The sequence below is a fragment of the Maylandia zebra genome, unplaced genomic scaffold (assembly GCF_041146795.1).
Source record: "Maylandia zebra isolate NMK-2024a unplaced genomic scaffold, Mzebra_GT3a scaffold01, whole genome shotgun sequence".
Taxonomy (NCBI): Eukaryota; Metazoa; Chordata; class Actinopteri; order Cichliformes; family Cichlidae; genus Maylandia; species Maylandia zebra.
In genome coordinates, this window is record NW_027490031.1 from 1,150,001 (window position 1) to 1,173,556 (window position 23,556).

At 41.5% G+C, this 23,556-nt stretch overlaps 1 protein-coding gene and 1 long non-coding RNA gene across 3 annotated transcripts in view; one reads left to right on the forward strand and one right to left on the reverse strand.

Moving 5' to 3' along the window:
* The window catches only part of LOC101476321 (uncharacterized), a 15,460-nt gene extending 2,153 nt beyond the window's left edge, over positions 1-13,307 (forward strand). The window contains exons 1-4 of one of the 2 annotated variants that reach the window (XM_076880901.1): positions 5,517-5,679; positions 6,394-6,741; positions 11,675-11,743; positions 11,832-13,307. In XM_076880901.1, the coding sequence (XP_076737016.1) occupies positions 5,568-5,679; positions 6,394-6,741; positions 11,675-11,743; positions 11,832-11,968 (666 nt within the window). In that variant the 5' untranslated portion in view covers positions 5,517-5,567 and the 3' untranslated portion in view covers positions 11,969-13,307. Of the gene's footprint in view, positions 1-5,516; positions 5,680-6,393; positions 6,742-11,674; positions 11,744-11,831 lie in introns of those variants that run through there. The other variant, XM_024798983.2, reaches the window with a different exon arrangement.
* A 12-nt stretch (positions 13,308-13,319) lies between these two features.
* Positions 13,320-18,749, reverse strand: LOC106675958 (uncharacterized). The gene is made up of 3 exons (XR_001342145.3): positions 18,362-18,749; positions 17,676-17,997; positions 13,320-13,865 (listed from the first exon to the last, which is right to left on the reverse strand). It is a non-coding gene; the product is annotated as an uncharacterized LOC106675958 (long non-coding RNA).
* Positions 18,750-23,556: the final 4,807 nt, after the last annotated feature.

A 23,556-nucleotide genomic window follows, 5' to 3' on the forward strand; every position in this document is an offset into this window, starting at 1 on the left:
TCATGACAAAAATGATTGACCAACAAAACATTTTTCTCCTTCATTTCTGTCAAACAATGCTGTAACGTGTCTCGCGGTTAGTATCATGGTTGCTAGGCAACCTGAACAGCACAACAAAGCGTATACCGTCCCATTTTACAAGCCTCTCACTTCTGCACTTCTCGTACTTATAGTACGCACCGTACGTAGTACGCGTAGTGCGCGTACTTCAAGCGTGCAGACTCTGAATTGGGACACAGCCACATCCACCCACTGCTGATGGCAGCTACATTGTAGCCACAGCCACCCTGGGGCGCACTGACAGAGGCGAGGCTGCTGGACACTGGCGCCACCGGGCCCTCTGACCACCACCAGTAGGCAACAGGTTAAGTGTCTTGCCCAAGGACACAACGACCGAGACTGTCCAAGCCGGGGCTCAAACTGGCAACCTTCCAATTACAAGGCGAACTCCCAACTCTTGAGCCACGATGGAAGGAAATGATCAGACATGCCCACTCTCTGTAAACCAGACAGCTAAACTGACCAACAGGTCAAGTGAAGACAACACAATAACAGCAAACAAAGTCATGCAACAGTGAATCAAGTTGGAACGCCAAACTGGCAACAAATGACCAACTGGTCAAAAAGAGATGTTCACTATGCCATCTTCATTTTCTATGCTTTGTTTCGGTGAGGGAAGTTCAAGCTTTTCTGGTCCTGGTGCTGAATTTAACTCTTGGTGGGAGGCACAACTTTTGTCAGCCATTTTTGGTGCATAATGAATAATAGAGGGTCAGATATCTTTGCTGGCACTGAGGGTTAACAGTAGGATGACATGGGGGCATCTTCAGGTTTGTGCTGCTGTTCACTGGCTGACTGTGAGTTGGGCATTTGTCACTGTCACTGACATTTACAGGGTTGCTTCTTCTGTACGGCTTAATATGGTCAATGCTGTACTGATTTTTTAAAGTAGCTCCCTCGATGTTTTTTAATCTAACACATTTGCCAGAGATTTTATGAATAGTGTAGGGACCTGAAAAATCTGGATCTAGTCTTTCTATCTTCCTTCCACGTTTCCCCATGTTTGGGAGAAGAAGTTCATCTCCAACATTGTACAGAAGGGTTTTGTACGTCTTCCTTTTGTAATTTTTGTGACTTTGCTATATTTTCCTCTACAGTTTTTTTTTTTAAACTTTGTCTTGTGCGTCTCTTGTGGAAGATACACTGTAACTTGACTCCTCTGGGAGAATGATGGAGGACAGCTAAAATTTTCAAATTTTAATTAACAATTACAATCACAAAGGCAAATAAAGCATGTGAAACATGAACTGAAAAAACTATCAATAATAACAAATTTTTAAAACTAATTATACTACTATAAAGCTTTGAACTCATGTTGCCACAAAGATAGACTCCTATCATATTTTTTATTATTAACACTTGTTATTATAGTCACTTTTTACTCTTGATACACTTGCACAGGTGAACACATTATACTGAAAGGTGTGCTCGCCATTGATAACTTTGCATAAAGATACAAATATAAAGAAATAATAATTAGTCACTTACCTTATCTGTAAAATGTGTCTTGCATTTAGAAACTAAGCAGAAAAGATGCTGCAGCCAGTATCGATATGCACACTTTCTAATTAAGATTATATTTAATTCATGCACAATCAAGGATATGTTGCTTCTCTCCCATACATTAAACGGAATGGTGTGTATTTGGTTGTGGTGTGGACCTTAGACCTCAAAGAAAACAGTGTAGCATCCAGATAGACATTCCGTTGACTAATTTTTTGAGGGCTCTACATGTAGACAATAAAGCCCCCCCCCCAAAATATTGACAGTGTTTTAAAAGCTATTGAAATGTTACATGGCATCTTCGAAAACGTTAGAGCACTTTCGCAAATATGTGATGTCTTGCTAATCGAGCAGATATTTAAAGTTTACACAGCACCACTCTCGCATGAAAATATCTTAAAAGTTTATTTTGTGACCCAGAAAGAGTAATATTTCAAACTCCACCCCTCTGTGTTCCTCTGCCACTGCCTCGTTTGAGTTTTGGACGAAATGCATTCTGGGATATTGCATTTTGTCATTTCGAGCTGATTGGAGACCAAAACCGCCAATCAGATTTTTTTTTTTTGCATCCAAGTCTGTGATTGGTTGGTTTTGTGGCACAAATATAACGGTGTACAGAAAGAGTTGAACGCACACAGGCAGAAATGTTGAGCGTGCAAGCAACACATTGCGAGCGAGCGCAAATGCACAAACTGAGCGAGAGGGGCTGCTATTGTGTGTGTGTGTGGATAATAGCAAACACTGAAATACGTTTTTTTTGTACGTAGCAATGAATTTTGTTCACTCAAATTTAGCTTTTCTTTGCTCAAAATAAATTTCTCCTTAAAATGCAACACTTTGCAACACAAATTTTTTTTATATGCGCTCAATTTTTTTCTACGTGTGCTCAGAATAGAGGCACAAAAATAACGCATTAGTCCCATGGCTTCTTCTTTTGTTTTTATCACTTTTGTGGGGATCCAGAAATTCTTTTATTGCTGCCATATAACCTGCATTATTATAATTGCATTAATAACATTCTTTACAGTATTATTCCATTTATAATATTTTTACAGTATTAAGAAGAACTACTAAAAAACATAGAATTATAAAATCAGAAAGGCACCTAATGTAGCAGGGTTGAGACGATAAAATAGTTCATTAACACACTTTATTAACAACCGATGATTAAAATGACCAGACTCCCTACCACGATGCTACCCTAAAACAATCATAGCTTGATAAAAAAACAAACCAAAAAAACCCTAAACAAAATAGTGGAGACCGGCCACTTGAGGCGGCAACCTACAGGGAGGAGTACCCAAGGGTGCCACCAATTACTCACCCATGTAATTTACACTAAACTCTAAACTCTAATGCATCAGGGAGGGGACTCCACCTCACATACCCAGCCCCTCAACAAGCGGCCGCACCTCCGTTAAAGCAATAAAACAAAGCATAAAACGTTAAACAAATTAGTAAAAGAGATCTACATAAAACAAATACACCCCAAGTTACTGTTCTCTAGAAAAGCATCACATAACAAATAAAACAGCATAAGACAAGACAGCAGCAGTATAGCACAATCCTGCAACAAAAGAGGGAAACAGTCGTCAAGGTCCACCCTACTACATGCCACATTATGATAAACGCAAGAGTCCCACTTACCACTCTCTAAAGGGCAATACTTATACTGAGTAGCTTCCCTGGAGAGATCTACAGCGCTTAGCTGCCTAATGCTCTCGGCCACCTTGGATGGACAAGACTGCCAAATGCCGCCATCTGGTAGTGAATCGCAGCTTTCTTATAAGCCCAGTAATTGTTAACTGGGAAGGTGTGGATGTTAGTGGTGCGTTCGTGGACATCACGTAAGATCCTACCCCAGAATCTACTTGGACAAACTGCCCGAAATGCATTGAGAGAAACATTTCAGGGATTTTGAGTCATTCTGCACTCCAGATGGGTTAATTGGGTTACAAATTTTAATCAGATTAATCATGATGATGGATTAATCCGTGTTGACGCGTTAATTTAGACAGCACTAATAAAAATAGATCTCTATTTCCTCACTCTAAAAATGTTTTGTTGGCTCAACTCTTTAAGTTACAAACGTTGCATATTATTAAGTAAATCCAGCAAGTAAATTTTAGGTTTGGCTAACACAACTGCTTTAACAAACCAGCATGATTTACTTTGACCTCCAAACACATAATTAAGTTTAAGCAACCTAACATTAATTTAGATTTTCCTAAAATATCAAGTTGAAAAATTACATTAGTAATTAGTAAAAAATGACATTACTCTAACTCAGTTTTTTACATATATTTTACTCTATCCTATCCTGCAAATGGTGTCAAGTTTCTAAAGTAACTTTTCTAAAATCACACATAGCTATTTCATTTATTCCAACTGATTAAATAGTTTATTGCAAAAATTTTTCCAAGTAATGCAATTCCGTGTCATACAACATAAATCAAAGAGCAGCCCTTTAACTGTACTTCAGTAGAATCCCTCCACAAACGACCTCAGTAAGAAAGAAAATGTAGAATGTTTATTACCTGGACAAGGTCTGTTTAGTGAATCAGAAGCCAAAACATACCAATTCACTCCATTTTCTTTACTCCACAATGGTGTCTTCAAATTCCGATTGACTGAACACACCAGGCAATCAACATTGTGTAGAGTCTTGATAGCTGGGAAACAAGCAGAGCAATGGGGCCTGATGATCAACTTTGAGAACCACTATAAAGATTTGTAAATGTATATTAAATAAAACAGTCAATAAACTATGAAGTCTTCCAAATCACAATAATTTTAAATCATGCCCTTCTAAAATACCTCAGAAAACAAACATTACAACGTAAGGCAATTGGTTTTGCAAATCTGCTTATTATTAAGCATTAACTTTAACCTATCAACTTGGTAAATATCGCAGAATAATAAAAAAAAAAAAAGACAAAACGTTTTAATGTTCAACAACGCAACAAAGGTAACGTATATAAGCCCCATCATTAAGGAACACGCTTTGGGCACACCAAGGTCTTCCAGGACAGTTGTTCCTTCAATCACAATTTTAGGGTGGAAGAAATGCTGCTGTATGTCTGGTGACTACATTCTTTACCACTTCTTCTGGGAACTGTTCCTCACTATCCTGCCAAGTAGGTTAAAAGGGCACATGTCGGGTTTTTTTTTGTTGTTGTACCATTTAAAAATAAAACAAAAAAGTGAGACTTACCTACCAGCTGAAGAGATCCTCCTCTTTTTTTTTTTTTTTTCAGATACACCATCAGGCAACGGATTGCGACCTCTCTCTTTGTTTCCATCGAACTCTGTAGAATAAAAAAGAAAACAGTTTACTAGGCGAAAAGTCTAAAATTGTAAACTTATGGGACTTGCAGTGTGTCCACTGTGCAGTGTGTGCAGTCTGGTCCAGTTTTTAAGAAGGTTGTTTCCAAGTTAACAGTGGTGATCCTTTAGAATTCATTATTCAGCTGTGAAAAAAGAAGAAGAAGGACACAATTAAATAGTACAAAATGTTAATATAATACACAATGTCACCTGAGCAATGGCGGTACATTAGCTAATATCCAATACACTGCTGTAATTTTTCGCTTTTTTTTCTTGAGGTGCCAAGCGGATTACACACTTCAAACTCATCCACATACAAAATGAGGGAAATGGCTGGACTCTCTCCTGATAACAATTTATTGTACCCTGACAAGTGACAAATTTTAATTATAAGTGGAAAAACTGACAATGTACTCTCTTATTTGTGAAGCACGTTTGCTAGCTAAAAGTAATGGCTAGCTAACCTTTTTTTAAAAAACAAAAACAAAAAACAACAACAACTCTACTCTGCTAAATTATGATTAAAACTATCAAATTTTAGGTCTTTAAAGATGACCTTACCTGAAGCCAAGTGTACAAATATAACTTGTAATTCATCTATTTAGAATTCAGTGCTTTGTTATCTTACCCAACACCGTTTCGGGAAAACACACCTCAACTCCCACAAAGTGAGAAGAATGCTTCTTGTGCCCGTGATGATACAAACATATGCTACGGGGTTGCCCTGTGCTGCATGCATGGTCTCATACAAACCTATGGCTAACCAAAGTAAACACCAGAGTGACAGATGTAAGTAATTACAGAAAAAAATACATTGCCTTTTACTTTTGTAGAGTAACAACTCAAATAACAGGCTAAGTTTCAATGTGCATCATGTAGCTGCCATTGTCAGACTAAGCTTACACAGTAAACTTATATACTGTAGATGCTGACGTACTGCAACTTACAACACGTGCAGTTGTTCAGGTGTTGTGGCAAAAACAAAACCAAAAGAAACCCTTTAACCACTTTTAACCCCTGACTTTGACACGTCTTTTTATGTGATATCTCCTGGTGATTAATAAATTAACAGGATTTACTTTGATGAGTTTCTGTTCAGGCTCAAATCGGTTAAAGGGTCTCAGTGATGAAATACTAATAATAACTCCCCAAAAGTATCGAGTCTGTTTTGAAAATGTAAGGAGTAGAAAGTTCAGATATCTGTTTAAAATTGTAGGGAGTAAAAGTAAAAAGGAGTCACAAAAAAGTACTGAAATCCAGATACCAGAAAATTGTACTTAATTATTTACTGCCCGACTCTGGAGATGAGGAGAGGTTTTTATTAGTCGTTGATGTTAAAGTGTTAGAATTGTCATCAGTTACTATGAATCTATGTAATCAATATACACTAATAATGTAACATTACACAGTATTAACCTGAATGAATTTTGCCTCCTGAGGGTTACAGCTGTGAATGATGTCATCAATGGGCATTTTTTTGTGTTTTTATTTGTGTGTCCTCAGTTTCCCAGCATGCCCTGGGTGTGGTGGTGGAGGTGAATGAGGGGGAAAGATCTGTCCTGCTGCCCTGTCAGTACTTTGGGTTTATACCTGAGAATCCCACAGTGATGTGGACTCGCAGTGATCTCCATCCCAAATCTGTCCATGTGAGACAAGACGAAACAGACGATCTCAGAGGACAAAACCAGCGTTACAGCGGGCGCACATCAATGAGACCTGATGCTCTGGACACTGGAGACTTCAGCCTCACTCTGACAAAACCAACAAAGACTGACAGCAGCATCTACACCTGCTCCATCAGTGATGGGAGAGAAGAACGGAGACTGAGAGATATCCAGCTGCAGGTCAAAGGTCAGCCACAAACACCTTGTGTACAGGTCAAAGATCCTTCACAGATATTGAGCTTTAATCCTAGAAACTGAAGCAAAAATTGATCATTGAGATTTTTCATCCAGTTAGTCCTGATGTAAATATTACGCTCATGTTAGGAACCACTCGAATATGTGTGCGTATCAGTGTGATGTGTAAATCAGAGTGTAGCTAGTAACTGTAGTATCCTTAAGGGTAGGTTTTTTAAATTTAAGATTTAACACATTACATTTATCAAAGATTGTCTACGACAGCTGGTTGCTGACATGAATACCTCAAATATGTTATCCTACACCAGATCAGATGTTAGAAGTTATACACACTACAGAAGAGGACAAATTATTAGCCCGCCTATGAAAGTCAAAGGAGCTTGCAAAGAAAAGTGTCTGGACTTCTTTAAGTTGCTTGAAGACGTTTCACCTCTCATCCGAGAAGCTTCTTCAGTTCTAAGGTCAAATGGTGGAGAGTCCCAGATATAAACCTAGTGGGAGTTTCCCCCCACAGAGGGACAAAAGGACCCCCTGATGATCCTCTAATCGCCTGAGCCAAGGTGTGAAACTGGGCGTGGGCTCCAATCAGCCAGAGTTTCGGGTGTGTTCATTGTGAAACCTGGGCCCACCTTATCATGCGAATTCCTGAGGTCAGATGGCCCAGGATGTGAGTGGGCGAAAGAGTGACCTTTGACCTTTAGATGCAGATGGACTGCTGAGCAGCTCAGCAGTCCATCTGCATCTTAAGGATAAAGGTCACTCTTTCGAGGATGCCAATGTTCACATTTTGGACAGAGAGGACAGATGGTTTGAAAGAGGAGTGAAAGAAGCCATCTATGTCCACTGTGAGCGACCATCTTTGAACAGAGGCGGGGTTTACGACACCAGCTGTCTGCCATCTATAATCCAGTTTTGAGATCCCTCCCAGACGCCTTAACGCCCACTCACATCCTGGGCCATCTGACCTCAGGAATTCGCATGATAAGGTGGGGCCAGGTTTCACAATTAACACACCCGAAACTCTGGCTGATTGGGACCCACCCCCAGTTTCACACCTTGGCTCAGGCTATTAGAGGATCATCAGGGGTCCTTTTGTCCCTCTGTGGGGGGAAACTCCCACTAGGTTTATATCTGGGACTCTCCACCATTTGACCTTAGAACTGAAGAAGCTTCTCAGATGAGAGGTGAAACATCTTTAAGCAACTTAAAGAAGTCCAGACGCTTTTCTTTGCAAGCTCCTTTGACTACGATGACCTGGATGACTGAGAACCTTCACAGACACCCGCCTATGAAAGTTCATTTTATAAAAACGTATTTACCAGGTGTCGTTAAAGACAGGAAGGCATTTTTAACAAAGCTGTTTCAAACCCTCTAGTTTTGTTTTTCATCATTATATGAGTTTACTTTGCACACAAAAAGTTATTAACCAAAAAATAAAAATTACCACATGAACAGATTTTTTCTCAAGTCCAGACTGATTTATTTTGTCTTTGGCCCGGTGTTTTCTGAGTGAAAACTCAAACCCTTGAGTATCAATACCTGGAGTTTTGATACTTGACATCTTGATTTTCTCAAGATAGCGCCTGTGTGGATTTATTTGGATTCTGCTTGTAAATTTGTCCTCAATGTTGTTGCTCCTTTAAGTTTCAGACAGTGCATGCCCAAGGCTAGTCTTTGACTAACTGATTCTACCCGAGCCATTAGAAAAGAATGTAGAAGATGTGAAAAAGGGTGGAAAAAGGAGACGCTGTATGTTTGTCTGGAAAGTTTATCAGAGAGCAGTAAAGGCCGCCAAGCACTCTTATTTTTCTCAACTTATTGCTGCTAGCTTGCATAACATGCATCATGTTTTGTATAACACTATAAATTCTGTACTTAATATTGAAGCCCATGTTCTTTTGCAGTCTTCTGATGTTACGTGCAATCACTTTATTAATTTTTCTGTGGACAAGGTTTCTAGCTTGAGACCTCCGACTCTATCTATTGCTCACCTGGCCATGCATGTTTCTTGCTCAAGTCTGTTTTCTGCTTTTCTACCAATTGCTCTACTTGATTTAGAGACAGTTGTGTTAAATGCGGTGGCACAATTTTTAATTGGTAGAAGGAAATTTGAGCACATCAGTCTTGGCCTCTCTACATTGGCTTCCCATCAAATTTAGGATCCGTTTTAAATCTGTTTTCTTTTATTGGGTTTTAAATCTTTAAATGGTCTGGCTCCTGTTTATTTGTCTGATCTGCTGTCCCCACTCGTTCGCTTTTGTCAACTTCGGTTGCTTTCAGTCCCTAAGTTGCGGCTGAAACTTAACCCTGATGGGGTTTAAGCTCTTGGGGGTGTCTGTGGTTCCCGAGCGCTGGGGCTACGAGAAAAGAAGGCCGGGGAAATGCAATAGGAGTACCCCCATCGCAGGGGGAAGCGTAATACCCCCAAGCGACAGGCTCATCGTAGTGGCGGCATTGTCGGAGGGAGAGGGACAAGGAACGCGAGAGGGGTAGTGGAGTACCCCAAACTGATAAGAGTGGAGATTGGCGGTACTAAGGCTGCGGCTTTTTTTGAGGGATTCTGCGGGCACTAGGCGCGTGACTTTCCCTACATGCGGTTATTTGCTAGCACGTAACAGAAAAGGGAGGCTATGTCATGCACTGGACCGTGGCAGTGGAAGTATAAGATCGAGGTAGGAGGTGCAGCGGCGACACCGAGGACACGGCCGCCACGACGGGCCACGTTTCACTATCAAGGATTGGAGAGCAGCAATGTCACTCAAGACCTTCCAGGTCTACTCGAGCACCTTGCGTTTCAACAACCGAGAGGCCAGATAAGCCAGGCGGTGTCGCGACCCCGAGGAGCGCGGCTACCACAAACTGGCCCCTATCAGAGCCATTTGGGACGAGTGGTGCGCGAGACTGCCTTGCATGTACCGGCCAAGCCCCGAGGTCACCGTAGACGTGCTGCTCCTCACCCCTTGCTCTTGGTACTTTTCTGGGTACCGGGATGACCAAAATGATTACGACGACGAGCTCAAAAGGTGAAGGCTCTTCCTTGAGCGGTTAGGCAAAGCCCTTGCGCTCCCCGCGATTGAGGCCAGGGCGATCGCCCCAGTGCTCGCCCAGCCCGCCGCCGCTGCAACCAGGTGCCCCGAGGGGTCACGTGACACCCCACCGACAAAGCGTGGCATGTGTATCGCAGGAGCAAGGACATCAAGGCCAAGACCCGGTGCCACCTGCACATGTGCTCCAGATACGCGATCACCAACTGCCCCAGCTGCGCTTTGCTTGGGGGTCCCCTCGGGCCGCGACGCCCGCACGCCATCAGCGCCACAGAAACCCCACGGAAGCACAAGGGTTAACATAAGTCCAATAAGTAGCCGAGATGCTGTTCGATCGGTGGCATTGTCTCAGACGTATCATGCTTGACACGCTTGTCGTGTATTACAGATGGCAGGTATGCAGTCGCTTGATTCGTCAGGGTCGTGTGGTTTGGCAATACAGACAGTGGCTATAGTGAGTCTGCCGGTCAGTGGTGTTGTTTTCTTATGCAAAGTACCAAATGTTCCTTACGGCAATACGTCGAATCCCAGCTTGCGATGTTCAGACGTAAGCTCAGCGAACCAACTGGTAATCTGTTCCAGCAAGCTGGACGGATTTTTGCGTCCCGCGAAACACAGTTCGCCTATGTATATATGATATTCTTTTCCACCGATTTGTAGAATGTTTCTCGTCAGGATACTTGGCACTAATATGTCACATGGTCCGCATGAACACATCTTTCCAAGACCCTCCTAGTGTTATCTACATCCATACTTTTTCGCGTATAGAGGCTGACACACACATAGACAGGATTCTTGGTCTGGACCTTGCGTCTCGGACCTCGCATCTGAGTTACACAGCACACTTCTTCATGGCATGGAACATTATGTGTAGTGTAGCAATACACTAAGACACATAATAAGACACAAATAAAGAAGCGCATGAAGAATAACATGGAATGATCTGTACCTTTTATGCAACTTAATAAAATTACACATTTTGTGCTTTTTAACTAAGTTGCTCTGTGAACACAAAGCTAGGCCTAACACACAATGTTGCGGGGCTGTGTATGTTTAATTAGAAAATTACATTTGGTCGGGGGTCCGGTGGGTTTTTTGGTCGGGAACTGTGCGCTCAGTCGGGGGGAATTCGTGAGATTATATAAAGACGTGATCTGACAGTTGCTCGTAGAAGCCGGATGTTGTATTGACAATGTACTCCTTGAATGCAGCTGTGCGAGCGCTAACCTTTGCGCTGTGTTTCTTGTGCCGGTCCTCTAGTCAAAGCGCAATTAAACAAAACAGCAGTTACAGAGAGCGCTGTGATCGGGTGAATGGCAGATGCTATCACATTACCAGGCATTTTAGACAGTCCGACATCTGTGTTTTACAAAGACAGACTGCGTATCTCACCCACCAACCATTTGTACAGTGTAACACCCGTGAGATCGGGGTACCAAGTTACTATCCGCTTCCTCAGCTGCAGTGACGAAGGGCAATACATGTTAGGGGGGGAGCTTTTCACAGTTTTCGCCAAACCTGAACACTTGAACACTGGGGTGTATATTATACCATAGTAACCCGTCTACGTGGCGTGTAATGGAGATATGGAATCACACGATGAGTCAAACAGAAATCCCGGCGGGTTGTTGTTCAAAAGTCCAAGCCGCCACAATGCCTGAAGGTCATGGAGCTGACAAATGTAGAATGTGTATATACAAACGAAGAGGGGCAGATGATCAGACATGCTCGCAAACGACGAGGTCTGTTCAATCGAACAGAAGCGAAACTTCTACCACCGAGTGTATGTACAGTAGTTCGTGAACATAGCTCAAGAGTCCGCGGATGTTTGTCGCTATTGTAAAAAAATGATAATGATATGTCATGTGCTCTACTCTATAGCCTTGCCTACTTTACAGTTCTTGGAACCCATCAACACCAGTGTTCACTTGATAGACATATCACCACACAGTAAGGGCACAACAATGTTAGCAGTTTTTTTTTTTTTCAAAGTGTGTTACATATGTCCTAACACTTTTGTTTTTCTTTTAATTTGCAGTTGACAGGCTGAAAAATGCGATGGAAGAGTACAAGAGTACGATAAAAGAGCTCAGTGGCTGTTCAAAAGCTACTGTCGCCGTTGGAGGGCTTATTGCGACGTTGATTGTGATCGTTCTAGGGTTTATGTATATATGATCGCCACTTGGCTTGTATGTGTTTATGTCAAGTGTGGAAATAAAAGAAAATATATCATTGCTTACATGGCTTTTATTAGTGCCACTTTATTAAAACTTTTATTAAATGTGGAGTTGTAATTATTTTTATACATAAATTTAAAATGCGCTCATAAAGAGTTGGCGCTCAGTCCTCTTAAGGTCCTAAGCTTCGTCTGGTGTGAATGTCCAGACGATATATTGTGTAAGGTGACTTAGAGCGCAAGAAGGCCAATGCAAGCACGCTTACAGACACAAATAAGTTCTAGGTCAGAAGTGAGAGATACATTTAGCTTGTAACTGCATTTGTGCTTGCATAGCAACTGTTGATGCAGGACGTGTTAAAGATAAGCATGAAAAGAACAAGTCAACGAGAAACATCTGGAGGGTGAGACGGTTGAAACAAACAGCCATGTATGGTAAAAAGGTTGCAGATAATGGAAACTTGTCTAACTGTCATTAACTGTAACTGATGCATATTATCTGCTTTGCTGACGCAAGAAGGGGCTAAACCCTGACATATCAAAACCATTTTGAAGCTTTTTAGCGGAGATCTACGCTGATGATGCTCCCCATGCGTGTGTTCAATAAAATCATTGTTTGACTGAACTCATCTGGACCAGTGTCAATGGAAAATTGTACTTCGTAGTCAGTATAATCTTTTAATGATATAAGTTTGCATATGGTAGAATACTGCATGTAATCATTTGTGTTTAGAAGTATATAGCTGGTGGCATATTGAAAGAATGTCTCATCCTAGGAGGTCTGTAACATTCCAGGGTGTTCTGGCATTCACCCCCACATCCTACGAGCATGGGAGAGGTCGTACCTTGTCTTATTGTTTTACGGTAGGATTAACGTAGCTATGTCAGTTTTAGTCTAAGTGCCTTTTTACATATAGATGAACTGTTGGACTTTCCAGACCAGCAGGTTAAGGGAAGTCATTTATGGGGTCACACTCTGACACACACACACACACACACACACACACCAATGTAAGGAACAAACGCTCACTGGAGTTTATAAATAAAGACCAGGGCAGTCCTCAGTGCGAGTCTCAGTTCTGGAGGCTGCCCTTGCTAGCAAGAAATTCTGTGTTTCTCTTCTCTGATTCTCTACTGAAGAAGTATTTTAGAATATATCTCTTAACAACCAGTTTTTGTTTGTTTTCATCCTCAATATAAAAGAATCAGGACACAAGGCACACCTTACCGTTTTTTGTTGTGTGTGTCTTGCATTGTCTGTACGTATTACTATTTACTCCTGTGCATGTCCCTACCTGTATAACATATAAGCTGTGTCAATAAAAGAAGTCAACCACATGAGATAGAGTGATGAATCTGTTTTATTTGTCAACAACCCAAACCCATAATATATATGGGGGCATGATGAACATTAAAGGTACAAATGATTAGAATGTGAAAAAGGATCACACAGCATTTCACTTAGTGGATTTGATGCCAGCGTAATGTTTCACACGATCGATGGTATCTGGAGTCACATGGGAAATCCATATCCACTGGTTGTCATTCAATAACATGCGGGCAGTGAGTCTATCCTCGGGCTGCAGCTTCAGCAGTTTGAACACAATTCGGCTGACGTGTTCACACCACATCACATTGGGCATTACAGTTATAAGATTACGGTTGCAGTCATGATCATCAACTTCATCTGGATCTAGAACCCGTTTGATGAGTTCAACCGTAGCAATGTCCGGATCGAAAAAGCTTAGCGTCTGACATCAACATAACTCTGACATCACTGATCAATAATCAAAGAACACACAGATCAAACTGATTGATCAGCCATCAGAGGAGTCGGATCAATGGAGCTGCTTCTGTTCCTGATGTCCCCTGTTTGATCCTGGACCTGAACTCTCCCTGCAGAGACAAGACAGTCAGACAAGGACAAACAACAACAATAGACCAAAAACAAGAGTGGAGCTGCAAATAAGGCCGAGAGGAACGCTGCAGAAAACTGTTCATGTGTGAATTCATCACTTCATAGATTTCTTTGAGCACTAAAATCAGAGCTGCTTCTATTTCTAATATGACAGCTGTACATTAGAGCTGCAACACTTTAAATGTGAGCCATAAAAACATGATACTCTACAAGTGCATTCAGCTCTGACACTGTCACATCATGAAGGAGACGTGGAAATCCCTTTGTTACACAAATCAAAGTCAAATCAGTTCCATGTACTAATGAGAAGTGAAAGGATTGAAGGGTGGAGCAGGAAAAGCTTGTAGAACTGGGGGATCATATATAGATAGGACCGTGGGGTGTGTTTGGAGGTGTGGGGCCGCTCCTGAAATTCAGATACTTTATCTCCAATAATACTGAGAGCCAGGAGAAAGGACAAGAAACGATTCATTCATCTGAGTCTTAATTGTCACATCTGAGAAGTGACAATTATTTCTGCATGTATGACCTGACACTAATTTGACCCCCTCACACCAGGTCAACGAACCACAGCTGTATACTCTTCTCTACTACATCTAACTAGAAGCAGCTATCTGTCTAATGTACAGCATGATACAGACAAACAAGAACATCTCATGTATTGCACTCATACGCAGAACACGGGAGACTTAATGCAGTAAGTCAAAGAATATAGTTTAAATGTTTGCAAAGCAGGGAAACACAATTATATACATCACCAGTACATCAGTCACACGCTCACTTACACCACTGGAGCCGGAGATTAAATACATCATTACTTAAAGAACAAGACTTCATTAATTATTTCAAAAAAGGAATGGGCAACATATTTAGATAACAATGGCCCACCAGGAATATCACCGTGTGTTCTATGGGAAGCTGGAAAGGCTAACATAATATCTTATTGTTCACATAAGACAAAGGAGGGAAAAAGGCTTGTATTAGAACTGAACAAGAAATTCGATCATTAGACTCTGCCTGTGATGCCTCACCAACAACAAGCTAAACCAACAAACTAAAACTAGAATGAAATAATTCACAAGCGAACAGTTTCTGATGCAAAAGCTGCGTTTGGAGAACCTTGAACATGGTAATAAATCTGGAAAATTTCCCCCCAAAACCACTTAAATCTAAATAAGGAAAAAACGCTTCCACTGGGAAGATTCCTCATGATCAACAATAAATACATAAAGATGTTAAAGATTGTTATGAAGCTTTATACTCATCACAGATTAATCCAACTAATGTACCATTTTCTGGATTCACCTCATTCAGTGTCTGAATTCTGAAACAGCCCCAGGTCCACATGGTTTTCCAGCCATTTTACATTTTGGCCTACACTGGCACCTTCTTTTTTCAAGATGGTAATTCAGATTTACAATAATCACACACTATCTCCAAACATGATCTCTGCCATCATTAGTCTGCTTCTTAAACCAGCCCAAGATCCTACGCTTCCATCCAGCTACTGCCCAACCTCACTCACAAATGTAAGCCTTAAAATACTTTGCACTTGCCCAAAGATTATAAAAAAATCTCTCCATTCATAATCCATCCTGACCGAAGATGTAGAGTTCCTCTGAGATAGACACCTGAGAATAACTTTAAAAACTCTACAAAAACCAAAACACAGTGGTGATCTACAACTACCACATTCTTTACACTACTTCTTATCCAACAAAGTGCTGTGTTTCAGAATGGATTAAACCTATTAGACTGGTCATGGCTGGACCAAGAACAAGCACTCTGTGGAAAAGTACAAATCTGTAATCTGCTTGTTAGGCATCATAACTGCTTTAAAAGCCTCAATATAAACACCCGGAGAGAATGATTAAAAGTAACAGTCTTAACGTATCCCATTTAAATTTTGAATAATCCAGTAATGTCAGAAAAATGAGCCTTACACACTCAAACACATGCACGTACTCCACAGACAACTCTGCTGATAACTATATACATGCTATTCAGATAAAACTGAGGTAATTGTACTCGGTCCTAAAACTCTTGGTTTGTAACCAGATACTTAGTCTGGAGGCGTCATGTTGGCCTCCAGTAACTCTGTGAGGAATTTCAGACTCATTTACTTACTTCTAGATTACGTCAGTTTGAGGAGAATGTCTGCATAAAAACAACTGGATGAATTTGTTTCACTGATCACTGACCAGATCAGCCGACCACCATCAATGAACTACATGGTCACTGATGGTGGTCGGCTGGAGGCTTGTCTCCCTGTATGCCCTGCAGCTGGCTGTGGGGTTTTCTGTGACTGTGGTCGTTTGGCGGCTTCCTGGGGGCTGGAGATCTGCAGGTGTCATTTTGGGGAATCTGTGTGAAGACCTTTGTTGTGATTTGGCGCTATATAAATAAAATTGAATTGAATTGAATTGAATTGTGTCTGCCTCGGTTGGTGGTGGGAGTGGTGGTGTTTTTTTAAGTAACGACCCCAATCCTGATGGCAACAAAGAAGGGAAATAGCTCCAACACGCACAAACATTTGATCACACAGCATGTACTTAACTAGATAAATAATTTATTGCTGCTTAGTGATGGTGGTCACGCTCACAGAGAGCCGATGAAAATCGACCAGAAACCAAATCAATATCTGATTGATAATGGAATCGGAATCACTAAATTCTTATCAATTCCAAATCCCTACTTTAAACTTAGTACACTCATGTGCCCTGCCTGGGACGGGGTCCGCTGGTCGCTTGCAGGCTCTTTCATATTGTTGTCTTCCAGATGCTCTGTGCTTTTATTTTCTACTTTTTCTGTTGCAGCTGTAGCAGTCGGAGATTCATTGCGTTTCTATTTGTTGTCTGTCTTTATTATGTGATGAAAGATTTTTGAGTTTTGTGTTATGTTTATTTGTAGCTTCATTTAAAGGAAGAAGAGCTTGTGAATTGGAACCACCACAGAGAAAGGGAGTGAAAACATATGTGCAGAGGAATGCTGTGACATACGATACTTCCTCCTGTGTTAACAGACAAGTTAACGGTCTCTCTCCTTATAAGGAATGTTTTGTTTTCTATACATACCAAGCTATCTCCTTTTTCAACAGACAAGCTAAAGGTATCTCCTTTTAAGGAGATATTATCAGTTCCATACATGCCACTCCTACTGCTGTGGAAACTTACTTGAAGTATAAATAAAGAATGTGCTAAGAGCCCTAGGCGGTTTTCCTCTGTGTAACATCTGTTCTGCACACGTAGGCAGTAGCTGAATGGTGCAGAGCCGATCGGACCAGGGACGGGGGATCGTCCATGTATATGTACATGAAAAAGATATCTTGAGTCTGAGTTTCTTTGTCTTCTAACAATTTTCTCCTCACATTATGTTTTCTCCCTCCTGCCTGTGTCAGCTGGGACATTATTGCACATGTACTGTAACAACAGAACAACCAGGAGACAAACTGAATGCAGAGCTTGAGAGTCCACAAAACACAAAACTGGGTCAATGATCCAGGAACCATGACACTACTGTCTTTATATGATCTAATCCAAAGCTTGCTTAGATTTCTCATTATGGATGATTTGATTATAAATCAATTAATGGTTCATCCTGTGAGATAATGCTTTCCGTTTCTATTTTCCGTCACTGATAGTGGTGCCCCAGTATTTTTCTTCTTCAGTGCAGGGTCATAGTTGAGTCTATCCCAGCTGTCGTTAGGCTAAAGCATGCAGCCTGTATAAGATAGTGTAGGTCTAACACAGAGAGAACACAGTGTGTGAACCAATAAAATCCTCTCTGACCTTTGACTCTCAGATTGCCCACTGCTTTCTTAAACACGATGTTTCCCTCTTTGCTGTAGACGGTGCAGGTGTAGACTTGTGTGTCTCTCTCTGTGGGGTGTTTCAGGGTCAGACTGAGGTCTCCAGATTTCAGCAGGTCTTTATTCATCTCTGTTCGGCCTCTGTAATCCTGATCCTGTCTATCTGGCTGATCACAGCCATCCTGATACACGTGGACCTTCCTGTTAGCGTCTCTCCACTTCAGCATCATGAGGTAAATCAAGTGTGGTTTTACAGGACAGCTGTACAAAGTCCTTTCCTGCATCCACCTCCTTCTGGGGGACTGAGAAGACAGTGAAGCACGTGTAAGTGATACAGACAGCAACATCAACACTGATGGTAACATTACCTCCAATTCCACTCCTTGTTTCATCGACTCAGACTTGTGATATTTCCACGTGTGTTTATGTGGAATATCAGAAAGTTTTCATAAAAAAACATGCATGTAGTGATTGTGACTGAGATGTGAGCGCTAACAGCGTACACATATATGTGGGACTGACTGAGCTTTAGCAGTATGCTAGCCACATGCTAAACAAACATTATGAGAAACTCATGAAAGCCTCATGGATGATGTGGACACTCACAGTTCATCTCTGAGCTTTTACAGTGACCTCTGACCTCTGCCCTGTATCTACAGCACTCACCTCCACTGACAAAGAGCAGCAGGATCTTTCCCTCCCTGCTGTGGACGGTGCAGGTGTACGTGTGTGTGATTGTGGGGTATTTCAGGGTCAGACTGAGGTCTCCAGGTTCCAGCAGGTTTCTCTTCATCTTTGTTCGGCCTTTATAATCCTTGTGCTGTTCTTCAGGCTGGTCAGAGCCGTTCTGATACACATGGACCGTCCTGTAATCGTTGTCCTTCCACTCCACTTTAGCGTCTTCAGGCAGGTTAACTGTGGTTTTGCAGGGCAACTGGACAGACTCCACCCCCGATTTCACCTCCACCTGGTAAACTGAGAGAATAACAAAGGACAACATGATTAGGGCTGGGTATCGTCGCTGATTTTCAGAATTGATTTGATCGACAATTCGATTCATTTTGAATCAGGCAGTCAGAAATATTGTAATTCTGATCACGTATCAGTACATTTCCATTTTGTTTATATCTATAGAAAGCTGACTCTTGCAAGACTTTATGAAAGGTGTAAGCTGTTTAGTAAAGTCATGTTGTGGAGCTGTTTCACTGATCAATGACTGAGTCTGAAGGAGGTTTTCTGACTTCTGGAACAAACCTGGAAGTTTCTCTTCAGCTCTCTGTATCAGCTGTTTGTAACTCTCAACTCTTTCAACTTCTGACACTAAACTACAAAAACAGTTCAACATGCCCAGAATATCTTTCTGTTACCTGGATTCACTTAGTCCATCATTGCGATTCTGATAGAAGGTCACATGAATCATTTAAGTTAACCCAGAGTTTATCCTGCAAGTTCACATGAAAGGGGCGGGGTTTATACATGTTTATACAAGTCCTCAACTTGTTGCACTGACATTCCTGTAACAATGCAACGCACAGTTTGCATGTCATTTAGGGGGTTTTAGTCAAATGTATTTCCCCAGCAGAGAAGTCACTTGGATGAGTGACGAAATGTTTCTCCCACAAAACACAACGTCCAGATGAACAGAATCAACTTTTGGAGATTCACAGCATATGTTACCATGGCGATTTTCCCTGTTAAAAAATGAACCACCTTCATAGCACAGAAAACCCAGGATTAACCCTGAAGCTACCTACATAACCAAAATCTGGAAGGATACCTGCTAAGCGTCAGTGTTATGGGTAATGTAGGAGGGACTCACCTGACATGAAATAAAATAACAGACCTCCAGAAACAACGAGAACCAGAATAATTGGGAGCGCTATGCCCCAGGATGGAAACCGCTCTATGTAGAAAACAATAAAAGAGCCTAATGTTAAAACATAATAATAATGATATCACAAGTATGGCTTACATATACAGAACCTTTGATATATATCTCTGACCTTTGACCTGCAGCTCTACTTTCTGTCTCAGGATGTTTTTGTCCCTGTAGATGGTGCAGATGTATCCTCCACTGTCTCTCTCTGTGGGGTGTTTCAGGGTCAGACTGAGGTCTCCAGTTCTCAGCAGGTCTTCATTCATCTTTGTTCGGTCTCTGTAAAGGCCGTCCTGTTTCTTAAGGTGGTCACTTCTGTTTAAATACACATGGACTATCCAGAGTTCTGGGTCAGAGCGAGTCCACTCCACTGTGGTGTCATCAGGCAGGTCAGGTTTTGTTTTGCAGGGCAGGATGACGGAGTCTGAGCCTTCCTCCACCTTCACCTCCACCTGCTGGTCTGAGAGGACAATAAATCACAAAATCGACTAGACATCTGGGAGCTGAGCATTAATGTTGCTGACCTCTAACTCTGTTGTAATACATTTAGCGTTTCTTTTTGTCCAATGAAACTAAACTGGATCTTTAATGCTAATATTCCATTTAATCATAATTTGGTCATTTCCAACATTAAAAACCCTTGATGCCATGGAAACATTGCTTAATGCACACAAAGACCTTTTCTAAAAGACGCTTATAAAGGTTTTCAGCATGCAAATGTAGTGTAATTTAAACATAACTAAGCGGTACTGAAAAGAAACAGCTGGCTGAACATGTGTATGTAATTAGACTAACAGGTCAGTGACATGATTGGTATAAAGGCTAAGTAAGAAAATGAAAGTTAGTTGTAGAGTGCTCAAGCAATACAAAAACACACCTGACAGAAACGTTTTCAACTGCCTTTTGAAGGAGTCCACAGAACAAGGCTGGAGTGCTACACTGTTGTATGTAGGTAAGAGAATTTTATAACTAATTCTAAAATCAACTGGGAGTCGATGTAAAGCAAATAAATGAAGTGTGCTTCGAGCTTGTGTGGCACCTACAAGTGTATGGTCAACATTGTAATTTGGTTTAAACATTTATTCATGTAAAAGGCCTTATTTCATTGTGCTTTTGCTCTTTTCAGTTGAAGCTATGATGATGTAATTGCGCAGCATCGCCACAAGGGAGAAGTAGCTGTGAGTGTGATAGGCCGTTGCAACTCTCCTGTACCTCAGATGAGGAAGAGCCTGCAGAACAAACGCAGCTCGTGTCTCTTGTCTGTACTTTTCTATATAAAACAGACCCCATAGAGATTTTGCATCTGAGTCAAAGCTCAGAGAAGAATCAAATACAACAAGATTACCATTACTGGGCAGCCTATCCAGATGGCAAGGCTTAAAAGACAGACAGCTGGATGCCATCAGCATAGAATTGATAACATTTAATGACCTCAGCTAAATAAAGGATGTAAAATAAAAAATAATGGACTCAGAATTGAGCCTTGCAGAACCCCACAGATCAGATCAAAAGTGTCCGAGCAGAATTTGCTTGCCCTGAGTTAAACTAAGTTAAAAGCTGAAAACAAAAGTAACTGTGGATATAAATGGCCAAATATAGGTCATGCTACTACTTTCAGTGAATGTGTAAATATCAGAGACATGGCAGGGCTACACAAAGGTCAGCTAAGGAACTGGACTCCTACCTGTCAGTGATGCTAACATTGCTGATGATAGCAGGACACCCTAAAGCAGGCCCTAGGTAACCTGCCCTTGGACAGTATCCCACATCCACATGATCCTTTGGGAGTCAGCAGACAAGTTTAACAACAGCTGGTTGAACTCAGCATTTTACTTTGCTTGTTAGCTTTTTTTAATGAGGTCTTGGGTTTCACTGGGAGCCAGCAAGTGGTGAAAAACCTCAGCATCCCTGAAGAGTGTTACACAGTTTTTACAACTAAAAACTTTCATCAGAAAAAAGAAAATATCATGAATGATCTCTGCAGTTTTTATACAAAGTGTTCTCCTCATTTTTCGTCTGCTTTGTGACGACCATGGAGCTTAGATCTAAAACGCTGTTGTTTGTTTTAAAGGATTGGCAGAAGACTTTGAGTTTAAGCTCTGATCCGTCTACAGTACTGACTCCTGACCTGCATGATAAGCAGGTGTTTGTTGCTGACCTTTGACCTGCAGCTGTATATCTGTCAGTGTCTGTTCCTCTCTCCCAGCACTGATGGAGCAGGTGTAGCTGCTACTGTCGATCAGTTGTGGTTTTTTCAGAGTGAGGCTGAAGTCTAAAGTGTGCAGAGCATCACGCCTCACCGATGTGCGTCTGCTGTAACGCCAGTTTTGTCCTCTGAGATCATCTCCTCCTCCTCGTCGTAGGTGGACGGATTTGGGATGAAGATCACTGCGATTCCACATCATTGTGGGGTCCACAGGTATGAAACCTGAGTACATACAGGGCAGCAGGACAGATCTTTCCCCCTCATTCACCTCCACCACCACAGCCAGGGCATGCTGGGAAACCGAGGAAACACAAACAGATGTAGAAATGAACTGCAAGCTGTGTGTTTGTCCCAGAGTCCTCACAGGTGACAAATTAGCTTCAGAAACCCAAGACAGGTGTTTGAACACTGAAACATGGACTCTTGACTGCACAATAGTAAGCTGTTATAGTAAGTGTTTCCTTCACCACTTAATGTGAACATTGTGTTGTGTGTCTGTGAGAGTTTTGTACCCTTGTAAACCAAAATTTTTGAAAATTTTATTTTTGTGCATCTACAGATGAGAATTTTGTTTGTAAAGATTTTTTACACAAGTTACAAGTTGATTTTGTTAAGGTCTGTTTACAGATACAAAGCAAACAACTATGTTTAAATCTCTGCACTCAGGTTCCCTGGCTGTGTGTGACTCTCAACCTACGAGTACGAATTTTGACCTGATTTTTCTTCCTTTCAGCTGATTGGTCAATGTCATGTCAATCACAAATGTAACAATCCAATCAGAGAGCAGATGGGTTCAGCTGTTGGGGGGTGCTTTATGTAGCTTCAGGTCCTTGAAGGGAATAAAATTGCCCTTTTAAATGCCAGCCGAGCGTTTTCCTTCATGACCACGAAGGAAAACAGTCTGTGGTGGTAGTAGCTGCTATCGGATATTTACATAGAGATCCTCTATGTAAATATCCTCTACTGTATTACCCTTCAAGGACCTGCAGTTCAAAAAAGCGACCCTCCGACAGCCAATCCCATCTATTCTTAAATTAGATCTGCCTCGCCCAGGATCTAACACTGAACCTTGGTGAGTCCTACCTCCAAAACAAGTCGTAGGGATGTGTACGGTTGTTTATATTCACTCTCATGTCATTTACTTCCTTAGAAACATAACTCTCATTGCATCTGTTCGTTTTATTATCAAGTATAAAAGTAACAGCCCTCTCACACTGCTTTTATCCTGTTTACGATTTCACTTTTTTCCTAATCCCAACTGACCTTTGACCTGCAGCATACTTTCTGTCTCAGGAAGTCTTTGTCCCTGTAGATGGTGCAGATGTATCCATGTGTGTGTGTGTGTGTGTGTGTGTGTGTGTGTGTGTGTGTGTGTGTGTGTGTGTGTGTGTGTGTGTGGAGTTTCAGGGTCAGACTGAGGTCTCAAGTTCTCAGCAGGTCTTTGTTTATATTCGTGCAACCACAGTAGAGGTTGTCCTGTTTGTTTACTGTCATTTGGATGCACATGGACCATCATGAGTCCAAAGTCAGAGTGAGTCCACTCCACTGTGGTGTCCTCAGCTCAGACTTTGTTCTGCAGGCTAGGGTGACAAACTATGACCCCTCCTCCACCTTCACCTCCGCCTGTTGGTCTGACAGGACAATAAACAGTAATATGAAGAACAGAAGCAGCACTAGTAATACTTATAGTATTTGAAGCAGTCACATAAGACTCATTTAGAATTCAAACAAAAAAATCCTTCAATTTGTTTTGAAATTCAATGCAGAAACAGCTCTGGA